The sequence below is a fragment of the Larimichthys crocea genome, chromosome VI, assembly GCF_000972845.2.
Source record: "Larimichthys crocea isolate SSNF chromosome VI, L_crocea_2.0, whole genome shotgun sequence".
Classification (NCBI taxonomy): Eukaryota; Metazoa; Chordata; class Actinopteri; family Sciaenidae; genus Larimichthys; species Larimichthys crocea.
The window spans coordinates 8,006,596-8,022,326 of NC_040016.1; the positions used below are offsets into that span (position 1 = coordinate 8,006,596).

The 15,731-nt window shown below is 40.2% G+C and overlaps 1 protein-coding gene across 1 annotated transcript in view; it reads right to left on the reverse strand.

Annotated features, from left to right (window-relative positions):
• The window catches only part of LOC104922745 (plexin-A2), a 77,685-nt gene that overhangs the window by 45,121 nt on the left and 16,833 nt on the right, over positions 1-15,731 (reverse strand). The window contains exon 4 of the mRNA XM_027279225.1: positions 1,541-1,675. Within this exon, the coding sequence (XP_027135026.1) occupies positions 1,541-1,675 (135 nt within the window). The remainder of the gene's footprint in view (positions 1-1,540; positions 1,676-15,731) is intronic.

The window sequence follows — 15,731 nt, forward strand, 5'->3', positions numbered from 1 at the left end:
TCTACTGGAAATGTGGGAAATCTGTGAGTGAAGCCCTCTCCCTCGGGGATTCCTTACCCGAGCTGCGAGAAAGTCTGAAGGGAAAGCTGAGCAAAGATGGAGAGGGAGACAGAAAGAGGAAGGCTTTACTCTGTTCTGTGCTCCTCAAGGCTACAAAGCCAAAGCTGTTCTAATATTGAGAGAAAATGCTTTGGCCAAGCTGGGTTTGGTTTTTTGCTCAGTTATTATGTGTCACTGGAGGCGGACTGAAAACAGTAGCTGGCTATCTCCTTGAAGGAAGCATGTGTCTCTCCTTGAACGACCAGAGCTCATCAATAAGTGATGTCCTGTCTCTTCCAGTCTATCACACAGAAAGAAGAGCTGCCTTGATTTGTTTTAGAAGACAGTACTCGACACAATACTGTCTCTATTCTTGCTCGCTCTTCAGATGACATCCTTTGTTTTCTTAAACTTGATGCTTTTGTAGGTTTTCTGACTGTTTTTTCAAGCACCCAGAAAAGAGTTTTGGCACCACTCTGAAATAAGTGACACAGCTGCAATTGTCCCAGTGCCCTTTGCCTCCCCGTCCAGTGACTCTGGCTCAATACATTCCAGCACTGAGAAGACAACTGAGAGCAATGATAGGGGCTTTTCTTTTTCCTTTTTTTCTTTTTTTATGGCCGCACTGACACCTAATCCCATTTCACAGTGCCATGCAGCCACGCCAAAATAATCACTTGATGGGAGTTGAAAGTGATTACCACTGTTCACTCTTATCTCCAATGAGTGCAGAGAATATCATCCAACAACAACAACAACTGCTCGCGTCTGTGATGCTGGGCCAAGTGAGAAGCAGACGAGGGGGGGATATAGCCACACAGTAAAAGAAGCAGCTAATGGTTTTCTATGGGATGTGTGCGCGTGGTGCGTGTAATGTAAAAAAGATGCATGCACTGTTAAGTCGATTCGCATGGATAAGTAATTAGAACAGTGGTCCATCCCCTTACACACAGCTTGCATATTTAAAAACCCCTTACTCTAGACATACAGCTTGTGAATGTTTGGGAAATGTCACATTGGATTTTGAGGATAAGTCATAATCATCTGGTAGGATTCCAAATAAATAGAATTAATTCATCATTTAACATAAATAAATGTTTTTTGGTTTGAAACTGTTTTACTGCTAATTCCCAAACTGTGCACAATAATAACCCTAACCCTGCAGTGCTGGTATCTGTGCAGAAAAAAAGCCACCTCTTTTTGCAAAATCCTGATAAACTGGATCCAATTATAATCCTAAATAGAAATTACTTCTGAGTTTTACGTTAATAAACATGTAAATACTATATTTTATGTTGACCCTTTTACATCAAGTAAAGCTCCAAATGTCATGCTACACATACTGTATACTATCTCACTCAAGGACATGTCAGCGCGCTCACTGTCACCGGGGCTTGAACCCGCGGGCTTCCAACTGAAGGACGGTCTCGCTACTCACTACATCACCCCACCACTTGCCGTTTCTCCTGACAGCAGCAGCAAAATGAGGGCGTTTCCTTACCTGATTGTCAGACATGACATAGAGAGAGTTCCTGTCCAGGGAGAAGGCCATGTCCCGGAGGATGGAGCTGCTATCCTTCATCACGGTCACCGTCTCGTACAGCACTCCTCCTTCCAGAGGAGCATCCACTCTGATCTGCAGAGACATAGACAAATACAGAGATGAATGGATAGTGAATGCCCCGCTGCAGGACATATAGTGACTACCTTGTTACTGTACATCTGTAGAGAGACATGTGTTGTTGACTTTTTATGCTTTGTATGTTTCATTTTGCATCTGCAAGCTCCCACAGTCCCACCAAAACACTGGTGTTATGAGGAAAATATTCTCTAAATTACAGCTTTATGAGGAAAGCAGCATGTTTTCAATTTGATGACCACCCAATTTCACTTTTATCTTGTGTTGAGTTTGGTAAATTTTCTTTTTCCAAATGCTTCTAAAACTTGAATTTCCTCACTTTTGGGGATTGGAACAATGCCTGGTAATTTCAATACACTGAGAAGCAAAAACGATGAGTCTATTCACATTTGTGTAATCGTTTCGCCAAAATCCCCATCTGTACAAAATGTCCTCGTGTACAAGCCATTTCATTTTATTCTGTGTTGACAAATAGACTTATCTGATCATCAGACTAATCAGTTGTAGATAAACCCTCTTCCAGTATAGCAGTCATTTAGAACATTAACTCATTAACAGAGAAGCTGCTTATGGGGAATTACACAGAAAACACTTGTTCATAATAACAGTTAGCATGTTAATGGGAACAGAAAAAAAAAATACTGCCCCATTAAATTAAAACTTTAACATTTGGGAAAGATTCTCATTCGCTGCTATGACGGGAGTCGAAAAGAAAAGACTGAGAAGGCCTCTGACGATAGCTGTCACAAAAACAAGGAGCGTGGAAACAGCTGCCTAGTTAACGATCCCACCAAGGCTGAATAGCTGGATTTCCCCACTTAAGAAGCCTCTTGTATGAGAGGTGAAATGTAATTCATGGATATAAAACCAAGTACAGTTGCTTCAGATTTACTTCTTCTAAAGACCCGAGACCAAAAACCTTCACAGACTTATTGATATCAGTTAAATCAATGAGGCGGTCCATCCAGTAGAGGTCCAGGATGTGTTTAGCACAGCTTAGCACAGAGTCTTAAAGCACAGGAAACTGCTGACCTCCACCAAAAGTAAGAGTACATCTTCCAACATTACCCAAATTGCCATGTTTACATATCGTATCTTAAATGTTTTATCTAAACAAGTTTATCAATTTATCCTCTTAGGGCTTTAATTTTTCTTTGTAACATTTGGCTAAAGACGTCAGAGTTGGCTTGCAAAGAGTTTACAAGTAAATTTATGCTGATGTTCTTGTCTAACTCTTGGGAACACAGCATATACATTTCTCAAATGTTGAGTGTTCCTTTCAAAAACAACAATTTACATTTGTATTCACTTGAGATTTATACAGCTTCTCTAATATGTGTTAGCTTTTATGTCTCTGCTTGCACAATAAGTAGTCTAGATTATTAAAAGTGTTATTTACTCCAACTCCCTCTTGACTTGTGGTAATGAGCAAGTAGCACTGCAATCTCTCATTTATTTATTCCAGGTAAAGAAAAGGTACGTTCATTATAAAGGTGTAACTTAAAAGAGGAAAGAAAGATGGATCTGCTGCAACTCATTCAGCAGTCCAATTGGCCGATACGACCTGAATCCACCCCTGAGGTTACAGCTACCCATGACGCAGTCGAATTTTGAAACGTTCGGTGAGCTCAGCTTTAATTTGACTTTGGAGTGACTTTCAGGCAGCACTCTTTTGGGGCTCATTAAATGCAAGCATGGAGAACAGATGCCCAGTGGTGAAGGGTTTTTCGATTCTCTTCTCCCACCTCTGCCTACAAACAAGATGTGCTGTTGCAAGTGAAGCAAACAAATAAGCAGATCTGTCTTTATAATAAGTGGCTTACTGACATCGGAGCTGTTGAAAGGCAGCCTTGTGAGGATGTGAAACTGTTTGTAAAGATTTAAAGCGGTGACTAAGCTGAAAACCCTTTTTACTATAGCCAATTAACTACCCATTAGTAGTGTTTTAACTTCACATTTACTCAACACTATGACAAACCTCCCTGTTCGTGTGGTTTCTATTGCAAAATCAAGTGTTTTGCCCACCGATAAAACAGAAGGGCTGCTTCAATTTTCATTTCACAAAAATATTTATATTTGTACCCATCTTGTACCCATCGGTGTGGAAATTGCATGAATTCCATCATACGTAATGATAACTTAACTCCATAAATATAAGTCAGAAATGTGAAATTACAGAGAGGAAAGTCTGAATAAAGATAGAGAGGGGAAAAATGCTTGTTAGCTATAGAAACCCAGGTTGAAGCCCTATTTAAATTCCCAGGAGATTGGATCATTAACCATGTCATGCAATTACAGTAGAGGTGAATTAATTTCTCAATAATTGAAATAAATGCAAGCTAATTAGGAATTGGAGCAGAGAATTACGCAAGTGTTGCAAAACGTCTGCAGTGCAATTATGCCCGTCTTCCCTGCATGCATCCTGATGCATGGACTTAGGCGACCTCGCCACCCAAATCAAATTTGACTCCCGAAGATTTTTGAATGCGTGCCAGGTCTTTGCTCGCACACATGGTGGCAGAGCCTCCGCAGTCTCTAATGGGGACAGTCAATCAATACAAACTGATTATATGATTGGATCCCCTGGGCACCAAAACTTCATCAATCACTCACGCCTCCACCTTCTAGGCAGCTGTGCCTCTCCAACCGTCAGCTTCACCAGCCAAGAATGAAGAAGAGGGATGTGCAAGTGTGTCTGTGTAGTTTATGTGGGTGGGAGTGTACATATGGAGCGGTACAGGGAGGGTGGGACGTCATCTTCCTCATAGAAAAACACAAAAGTATTGAGCACAATAGTGACATGTGATTGTCTGTTGATTCCAGATCATAAGAAGGCACAGTCTGTCTCTCACAGGTCATTACCTCAGCACTGTGCACAATCGTATAAATAGTTATTTCATGGACAGATTTATCTCTGAGCTAAGCCTCTTTCTCTCTCTCTCTCTCATTGTCTGGTTTCTTTCTTTACCCTGTCTTCTCTTCCTCCTCCTCCTCCTTATCCTATTTCTCCTCTCCCTTACCACAGTCCTACACAGTAATGGAGGCAGTTTACATTATTTTTTTCCCACACTCGTCATCTCATAAATAGCACAGATGGAAACCAGAGCATGTACAGTAAGCGTTTTTGTGGTGAACCCAAGTTTTAAAAAACAACACTCATACTGAGGACAGATACTGAGCCCAGTGTGTTTTTAGTTGGGTATGATGAGGCTGAGTGAGAGCCAGGGGTGCAGGGATGAGCTCAGACAAATACTGACCCATCGTGACCTGATCTGCGGTGTTTGATTTCAGCGGATTTAGAAGTGGTTTTATCATTTAAAACAGGGCTGACCAAGCAGAAGCCCTCTGAGAATACAACAGGTCCTCAATCTCTCCTTAAGCCCCACAGCTTCATAATGAGTGTAAGGCGGGTTTAATTGGTTTTATAATGAGCCTTCTTCTAGAAAATGACACACAAAGTTGCACAAGCTTGTGCGCGTACTCACCTACGCACACAGACGTGCAAACAAAGACAGGGAAATACACTTTCGTGCGAACACACATAGCGCACTCTGTCTTTTGTTGCTTGCTCTCATTAGTTATGCAGTTAATTGTGTGCTTGATCACTTGTTTGATCAATGCGCTATCATGGATTATAGCATATCAGAAACACAGCTTGCGATAATCCACATAGTGTAATATCAGGCCTCTTTTATACTTCCAGAGACAATCCATATAAGATTTGATCTACTTTAGTTTAGACCTATGAAATCATGTTATTATTCATCCTTGTCTGAATATTTTTGTCATACCTTTGAGATCTTCATTTAAACATCATTTTGCACCAATTAAAACTGAAACAAATATGACTGCATATCTGAAGCTGTTAACTGCCACAAACACCAGAACAAGAATGATTTCTGCACTGTCGCACTTAGTTTCAACAGTAACAGTTTAGCTAGTGTTAGCTAACAGCTGTGTGTAAATAAAAACACACTGATGAACTACAGCAAAACAAAGATGCTGTCATCTTCACACATGCTGCTCCCTCGCCCACACACATTATTCAGTGATTGGACTGATCCGGGGTCAGATACGCGTACAAAATGTGTTAAAATCACTTTTCCTGTTGCTTTAATGAGACAGGGAGAACGACGTCTAATTTAATTTCCATTTCAGTGTCACTTCTGCTGCCTTTGACCCTGTGAGTACCCACTTACACTTAAAAATCTAGCTGGAACACGGCAATTGGATTTCAGTCCACCTTGAATGCTTCTTGGTTGCATTTGCACTTAACAAAAAAATATATCTGACAGCAAAAGAAAAAAATCTGAATGACTAAATATGAATGGAGTCTTTGTTAAGCAGTTAGGACTTTGCTTTAAGGTCAGTATCAAGGACAAGATATTTTCCACAAACCTCAGTAAACCTCATTTTAAAATTCAAGCAGACTCCCCTTGTGTGGCCCATGTTATGTAACAGAAGAACTGAATTGATTTGCCATTAATACCACATGTTCGTATGACCTAAGTTATTTTATTCTCTGTTCTCTTCCCAGCATCTCTCAGAGGATATATATTTAACCCATGAATAATATTTAAGCCAATAACGGCAATATCCTTTCAAGCTGCTGAAATTCCCTCGCAGAACCTGCAATGGATATTAACACAGCTTAGTATGACTTTCACAAACAGATATGCAACCTGAGCCCGTGTGCTCTTAACGAAAACAGCTCCTCTTTCCCGTGGCTGGTTTTGCATCTCAAATGCTCGGCTGCACTCTCATCCTGTGAGAGCCAAAGAAAACAAAAAAAAAAAAACAGACCCGACTTCTAAGATGTCACTTGGCTTGAGTCAGGTTGGCTCCGTTGTAAAGCTGCCAGACCCTGCATGAGCAATACACTCACCCAAATGTCTCTCCCGTGAGTATTTACATATGGGATTGATTTTTGAGATTCTTTTCAGGCAATGATTTTATTCATGCTGAGAGGAAGTATACATGTAAATGTCTCTGAAAATCCTGCTTTTCCGCTGCAGACTGGGAAACCTTGTAAAGCATATGATTACTATGTTTATGTGGTAATGGCGGTCTAAAATTTGAAAAAAAAAAAAAAAAAAAAAAAAACTGTGTCCATATGTGGCCAGCCGCTCTGTGGCCTCTGAATTCACCCAGCTAACCTAAACATATGGATGATGACCCAGGAGGCAAGGAGCACTCTGTTCAACCAATCATTTCCAATCTGCCACTCTGACAAGGTTTCATATGTCCCAGAAGACCGACTTAAACCAAACACGAGGAGATTGGTTCATCTATACTACAACAAACTTGTGTTCTTCAGTCTTTTACATGACATCTACTGGAAAATCAATGAGTCATCCTGCATGCAAACATCTGATTTACAATCAAGTATTGTTTTTCATGTAAAACCACCAAAAATAAAGACATTACAAACCACACATAAATCTTCCATTACACTAAAAAAAAAGGCACAGAATGAAAACACACGCAAGACTAGACCTAAAGTAGATGTACACAGATTTTGGCACACACTTGACTCAATATGGTGACACGGGGCATGCAGCAACATAAGGTCCAGACAACTGGCCACCTTTAAGGTTGAGTGGCTGTGCATATGGTCCGATTGAGGATGACAGCCGAGGAGAGTGGGCATTGATTAGCCCATATATCCATCACAGCCCTGTGAATGCTAATGAGACTTAGCTGAGGACAGAACTGAGCTGCAGCGGCTCATGAAAACAAAGAGGAGGAGGGGGTCACCGAGGTGGAGATGTGTATTACAGGACTAATCATTCAGCCATCACATTAACTACACTCACAAAGGAAGGTGTATTGATCACAGAGTAGACACGCTGTATGTTGGCAAGTGCCCATACCTAAATGCGATTACTAACTGGGTCGGGAGAGAGGTCATGATGTGAGTGTGTTTTTGATTGTTATTGTTAAAAGCCTTCCAGTGGCACAAGCCAAATTTTCTGTTCGCCCTAACCTTCAGCTGCATGGCATGCTTCCAAGTCTTCATACCGCAATTTCTACAACTTGACCACAGTCTCCTCTCAGTCTCTGCATGTTCACTTCTTTTCTCTCTCCTTGAGGACATGGTTTCCTGTTCTCTGTTTCCTGTCCTCCTCCGTACGCCCCCCTGTCTCTCCAATCACTCCCATTGTTTGTCAGGTTCCCATGGCCCACCAACAAAAGCAGTGGGAGGGGGACAGTGAAACAATTCATGGCACCCGTATGGTCTTCATTTTCCTGACCGCATTGCAGTCCCAGTCCTCTTGTGTGTTTCCACTTGAAACAGAGGGAAGAGAGGACAAAGAGATTTGGGGAGGGATAGAGAGAGAGAGATGGAGCTGCTAAATAAAACTGTTGTCAGGAAAAGTGGAGTGACGGACACCTTTTCTGTTTTATCACAAAATCGACTCTTTCAATACCACTCACTGTTTCAGCTAAACTGAGACATCTAATGGTGTTCCACTCTGAAGACTTCTACCCTTAGGTCCAGCTCCCTTCTTGCAGTTATGAAAATCCTTTCGATTTAAGCTTAAACTCATTCTGCCTTGTGCATCTCCACTCCTCCTGAAACTCCATTCTAATGATTTCATCACTAAATCTCTCCCTTCCTGGTCCCCCTTACAAACTGTGACTTTGAAAAGTCCAAGTCATTTAGCCGTGCACTGGTGAATTTTCCCACCCGGTCAACTCTCAATAAGCCATAATGAATCCACTATTTGCACATGAGACTCTTTGACTAAGGCTTTATTTGCTGCGAGCTTAACATTTTCAACCATATCTAGGGAAATGATGTTGCTGAGTAGCTGCTGCCGCTGAGGTAATGTGGTGGTCTTGTTTTTATTTGGTTTATCTACACTGTATCGCCTTCCTTTCATCTTTCAAATTATATTCATCATCACTGACCTAAATCTCTTATAATGACTGATCAGTGAAGGCACTGGCTCACCTCTGTTGAGGCAGCTGGATCAAATTTATGGTGCTTCAGTCAAAGGACAGTTTCTCCACTAGACCTCCCTCCCCAGCCTGTTGAGAGCATTGTCTAACCCGAGGTGTCTGGCGCACATACACACACTTAAATCATATATTAACTGCACAATCCACATCTTAATACACTCACCGTGTTGGGGAAGCATCCGGTTTCACTCTGTATGCCATTGTAGTCCTCCAGAGCATTACTGTGCTCTGCAGAAACATTTCCTCAGAAAATCAATTCCACTCAACACCTGTTATGTGTTTGAGGCTGTCACAGGGTAGGCATAAGTATAATGTCATTCTACAGCGTTTGTTGCTTACTTACTTGCTAGGCTGCACTTAGAGATATAGAATCTGAAAAATGAATAGAATCAAAAATCTGCTGTCTCACCTGCAAAAGTGAAACGTAATATAAATCCTGGGAGAATGTGATTCCAGGCTTTTTTGCTGCTAGATTTACAAATTTAAATATAAAAATAATATTTCTGTCTGGTGCTACATTAATAAAGCTGCACAGTAGTTGAGGAAATAATAGATTGTTTTTAATCACATGCTCCATATACTGTCAATGAGCAGACTCAGTTTATCTGCATACATGTAAGGAATTTATAGTTTTATCTGTAAATGCTTATCTTAATCAAAGTCACGGTGGGGCTGAACTTTGGGCGAGAGGCGGGGTACACCCTGGACTAGTTGCCAGCTCATCACTGAGCACATATAGACAAACAACCATTCACTAGAATATATAAATATGTGCAAAATCCACAGAAATGTAACTACAAATAGAAATACCATGTAAACACTCCAAGAACTGTGACCGGTCGGCTTGGGCTGTTTGTGTTTTCTCTCTGAGAAATTGGCGGAGATTGTTGAGTGTGAACATGGACAAGCAGAGAAAAGACAATCTTCTGCTTTTCTGTCAACCACATTGAAAACTTGCATGGCATCAGGCTCCTGTTCAGTAAATTGAGAAGGCGAACCTTCACCTGATTGCTCTAATGCACAAAATGGATGAAAGACAGAAAACAGAGTTACTGTTGGGAATATAATTAAAGTGTGATTCGACCTGATCTGTGTTGCGGTGGTGCCATCAACAGGTGACAAATCAAAACCTGCACTGTAGGAATCACAGCAGGCCCAAGGCAGTATAAATCCACTTTAAAATTGCTGCTCAAACAAAATGATGAATCTCTTCACTGATTCGAATTGTTTTGCTCAATTCAGCCTAGTTCTGTCTGCAGTCTACAACTTAAATTGACTCATTTTCTTTTCTTAGATAGGTGATTACTTTGTCATTCAAAAGTACATCACACATCAGTAAGCTATCATCTAATGTCAGTCTCTTTTTGATTCAAGTTTCTTTCAGTTCAGTACAAAACTAGCCCTGGATAAACAGTTTTTAAGTTAAATATCTCAGAATCCACCTCTCTGCAACAGAGATATTGAATCATGATTGTTTATCTAGTTTTTGGTGTCTTTTAGTAAGCTTTAAACCATACTACACTACAATATAACACACTACAATACTTGACTAGACAATGGTGTTGTCAGCAAATTAGGGGAGCTCTGGTTCTAAAAGCTACTGATTGAGAGCTGTTTCAGTAAACTCAGTTGCTCTTATGGGGTCGAATAGTAAAAAAGAACTGAATTAATAAGAATTCATAAGTACTTAGGAGAAGACGGCCGCGGTGTTTGGAGAATCCAACCGCACTTGCACTAGACTATGTCATTATGCGACGGCAGGTGTTACTGACGTGCGCTCTCGACATATATACATGGATAACCCATTGTGGACCCCCTGCATTGGTTGTGAATGACCATGCATTGATTTTTTTGTTGTTGTATCTGTGGGACGGCATTATCCCCTATCCTTTCATAAAGGATGGTCCAGTGTATCCTGTGCTAAAGGAGATAAGAAAGGAAGTACTAAAGCTCCTTTCCTTACCATTTAGAGAATTCTAACAGCTCTTATCATGGCGGCATTGTAAATACTTCTGAAAGATTTGTACCAAATTCACCTCTAGTCTCTACTAAACCAATCTACCTCATGTACTGTATGAGCATGTACGTGGATGAGAATATATGTTTGTCTCAGATGTTTATCTATATGTGTATCTCAGACTCTGCTGGCTGGTTTGTGAACTCAAGCTCAGCCTTTGTCACGCTTTCTCAGATTTGTTTCGGATCATCACATGACCACACCACCGAACATAAATGTGCCTTATTGTTTCACTAAATGGTTAAAACTTTGATGTACCTGTGCTAACTGAAATGCTAATCTTGCAAAAAAACTGTGTTATCAGTGGCACGGAAAGTTGCATCTACAACTCCTGCCTGGAGACTGAAATAGATTTAAATAAGGATCAGTAAGAGATAATGGCTTTTACCTAGATCCACCTCATTAGCGTACATCATACAAAGTGTAAAAACACCTTTTGTAGTCAGCCCAGAGTTACCCACAGGGTCATATTACTCAGCTAAAATCAACCTACCACCTAAGGCAACAAAACTGTGGCATATGATGATAGAAATGTCCTGTAATATCTGGAAAAGGAGTGGCCTAATCGAGAGACGTTGACGGACACATCCATATGCTGTGTGGAGCCTGAATGGTGAGACTATTGGTTATCCCTCTAACCTTTCACCCTGGTTACACCCTTCCTGTGGTAGGCTTGACCTTTGCAATGGCCCCGCTGCCGGTGTGATCGGCTGATGGCATTTATTGTCATGCCCCATTCCCACTCAGCGTGTCCATTTGGGGGTGATGGAATAGGATTCGAGACATGACCCATGATCCTTGGAGGCTCCTGGGAGTCTGAATCATGGCTGCGCACTCTGTCAGTGTAATGGCAAACTCTGGCCTTTAGACATTCAGCACTTAAAGCAGTAATGATGGATTTTTTACTCTCTTCACCCAAACTTGCTGCTCGCTTCTTTAAGACTTGTTTCTCTTCTACCTCCTGTACCTGTTTCTTTTCCCTACCTAATATCTTGTCTTTTTAACTTTATCTTTATTTCTTCTCTTTGCCTCTCACTGTCTGTCTATCTTTTCTATGAGGCTATCTTGTCTTTTTTCCCACTGGCTCATCCAATGAAAGAGTTGCATTGATGCTATCTGTGCTCCCAGTCTGGACCCTGGTCTGTGTGTGTTGTGTGTGTGTGTTGTGTGTTGTGTGTCAGACAGATTGCTCCTCATAAGACTAAGGCCCCCAGGCTAATGTCACAACAGTCCTCTCACACATTTCCTCAGTCAATTGCATGCTGTACAACTGCTCAGTAAACAGAGCCTGCGGTGCTGCCAAGTCAATCCAGTTAGATCAAAAAATGAGCCTTATAGGATCTTGATTATAATATATAGCTACAGTTTGCGTTCGAAATTAAACATGATGGACAATGACCTAATCAACTTTATGAACCTTTCAGACAGAGGTTGAAAGATGTGTGTGACCCCGATGTCAAAGGATCCTACAGCAGTGAAACAAATCACTTGGAAAGATGTGAGTGAATGATACGGCCCTATAAATGTAACATGTCAATAGAGTTTGCGGTTGTTTGAGGTAATTCACCATAGTCAGTGTGCTACCTACAGTAGATGGAGGTCAACACATCTCCAGTTCGGAGAAGCAGGCATATCTGTCACAAAAAGCGGAGCTATGCGCTGCAACAAGGTCAGCAAGAAAACATATTTTAGCCACCTAAAAATGCCAAAAAATCAATACCTGTTTAAATGTACTATATTGAGAATATTTTCACCACTTTACCTTGTCTCAGACAGCCTTTTTCTTTGACACTAAGCACAGATACTTACTAACACTGAGCTGTATTACAAAGCAAATCAGCAGTTTGGGTAAGAAAGTTGTGAAATTTAAATCAAACTGTCTAAAGATAGTTCGTGTTTGTGTTTTTGTTTTTTTTGTCTGTGCCGCCATAGTTGTGATCCAAACAGCTGCACAGCTGGGCTTATGTGTAGAAATACCGAAATACCAAAGTTCAGTCCAAAGTTAATGCCAAATATAAAAAACGATCTGACTGTAAGCTAAAGTGGTGAAAACATAACAAAAGGATATACTGACTGTAAGCTAAAGTGGTGAAAACATAACAAAAGGATATAGATTTCTCCTTCTAGGTGCGCCTTTTTTACATGGCTAAATTACATTTTTCTGCTGACCCCGCCCATAGCAGTGCATAGCTTTGCTTCCATGCTGGAATCCCTGTAGGCCTCTCCAAACTGGAGGCGTGCTGACTGCAGTTACACTGACTATGGATAAGGACTCCAAATAACACCACAAAGCTATTTTCAAATGTACCTCAATATACCATAATTTGCATTAAGAGGTCAATAACATTTAAACAAAGTGCTTCTCAGATTGTTGGGCAGCGTCTGAATCCCCCTCACCTCACACTATTCTGGCGTCGAACTTAAACTGGTCTTGAGCTAAAACAAATAGTCAATTAATTGATTAATGAACTGGCATGAAATTAATTTGTAACCATTTTAATAATGAATTAATTGTTTTTTATCATTTTTCCAAGAAAGAATACCAATTATTTCTTGATTTTGTCTTCTCAGATTTAAGAATTTCAGGCTTTTCTTTGAATGGTGTAATCGTAAATTGATCTTTAGCAGTTAATTAAATAATAGAAGCATTTTGGGGCATGAGCTTTTTTAAATTTTATTTTAACTCTCTCAAACTAACAAATTTATTGGCTTTTCAATGTACAAACACAAGTTCAACACTATGAACTCTATGAAGTCTGAAAGTGTGCACCATTATAGCCATCATCGCCACCCGTCGCTCTATATGACAGCAGGCTTTTTTCCTTTCCTCCTTAGGAGTGTATGTACTGTTTCTTTCAGACGTGGTCAGAACTATCAGACATCGTTTGAACTAGTTCCTTTCAATCATACCCACGCCTTTACACATGTCAGTATTATATTTATTCTCTATCCTTACACTTGATGATGCAAGCATCATGCGAGCAGCAGAAAAACAGCAGAAAGACTCTTCAGCAATCTCAACAAACAGAAACATAAAATTGAAATATTAAAGTTAGACTTTAAAGGATAAGGCTTTTGATATTCTATATTTTTTTCCTACCTGTTAAGAAATCCAATGAAAAGACAAAAATCAACAATGCTTCAGTCAGTCTTTTAAGGTTTGTCAAATTCCCGTGTCTGTGGAACTCAGCCCTCTTTGTTCGTGCTGACTTAAATCTTTAAAAACAGGTCAGGAGTCTATAATTTCATTTTCTAAAAAGACTAAAGCAAAAAATTATTACCTAAAACAGCTGGGCACTGTATTTTCTAGCAAGAATAAGATATCTGGGAGTAAAAAGTGCATTTATTGAGGACTATTTTCAGATGCAGATTTAGTGTCATTGTGAGTGAATAAGGTAACAGAACTGTGTGTGTGTGTGTGTGTGTGTGTGTGTGTGTGTGTGCGCGTGTGTGTGTGTGTGTGTGTGTGTGTGTGTGTGTGTGAAGGAGCATGTCACCCAATGCAACAATGTGGCTTGTTGATGTGTTTTTAATAGTTTTTGGACAACAATGGAGGTTTGTGGCACAGATGGGTGAGCTATATCAGGCTTTGGCTACACAGGCAATTTTGATACAGTAGTAGAAATTTATGATAAATCCATCAAGTTGTTTCATTGGCTTTGTTAGCAATAAAAAAAAAAGTTGAATATCACCAGAAAAAAAGAACCATCAAAGAAAACAAAGAACTAGTGTGTAGGATTTAGTGGTATCTAGTGATGTGGTTCTGAAGAAGCTGTCCTCTCTGACTTGTCTATATGTCCTCAGAATAATGCCATAATACTCGATGGTCCTAAACAATGATTAGTCTACAAACAAGGAAATCCATGAAGGAAATACCCTTTGTGGTCCAACAACATTGTTGACTCTGTAGAGGCTTATGTACCTATCTGTTGTGTCTAGTAAAAGGGAGTTAAACAGCCCTATCCTCTGACCTCAGTTACCATAAAAATGATCAGAATATTTCCTAAACACAGCACACAGCTGCTCTGTAAACACATTAAGACCTGTTTCTCATCAGGCGAAAGATTTAGTGGCGTGAATCTGCCTATTAGATACAGACAACACTTGTCTGTCTAATAGTGTTTATAATCACGCAAACCTTAATGTCAAGTATACAGAGATAATTTTCAAAATCAGTGAAGTGGTCCTTTAAGTACTCCACCACAGTAAAAGCTATTCAAACCAGAAATCCACCAGGACAGTGGTAAACAAGAGGCACTACAGCTGCATAATGTCCTGTTACTGATACAACAAAGGAGATGATGGAAATGGCATCAGGTGGTCATGGGTGGAAATATACATCGATTTGTCCCTGTCTAAGAGCACCCGTCCAAAGGATGAAGCACAAGATGTAGTGCTGCATGAATACTGCACCTTTGTTCAGCCGCATAATGTCCCATTATGATATATTAAACATAACCAGTTATGCTAATTGGACCATTAATTGGTCAAATGATTGCATTAATTAGTGTTAATGGTTTAAAGATCATACATATATTAATGTGCCATGACTGTGAGACACAAAAACAGCTGTGGGTCATGTATCTCAGTGATGTATTTCTCATGGACCAACAAAAGATGTGAGTGATGTAAGACGTTAAAGGGACATTTCACCAATTTTACACATAAAGATCAGTTAACCCGTCATGGGTAGTATCAGGAAGCCTGTAAATATATTTTTATTTAAAGTTTGAAAAGTCCTGGATGCAGAGCTTAATTAAACAAGCAATATTTTCTAAGTTGCATTATGAGAAATGTAGCTTTGTGTGTTTTGGGACTAAAAGTTAGGCTATCTCTGCCTCGGCTGCATCGATTTTGACTGTTCTTTTTCCCCAAACTTTATGGAAGTGCATTAAATTGCTGGAGTTACATATCAAGGTTCAATTTCAGGTTTTGTCCTTCAGCCCCTCAGACTAATCATTTTGCTTTAAACACATTGTATTTCCTTGTGCCTCATCAGGTCAAGTATTTACGACTGAGAGACTCGGAATTGCCGTACAAGATACAAAGAAGACTTCTAATGATGTTTGT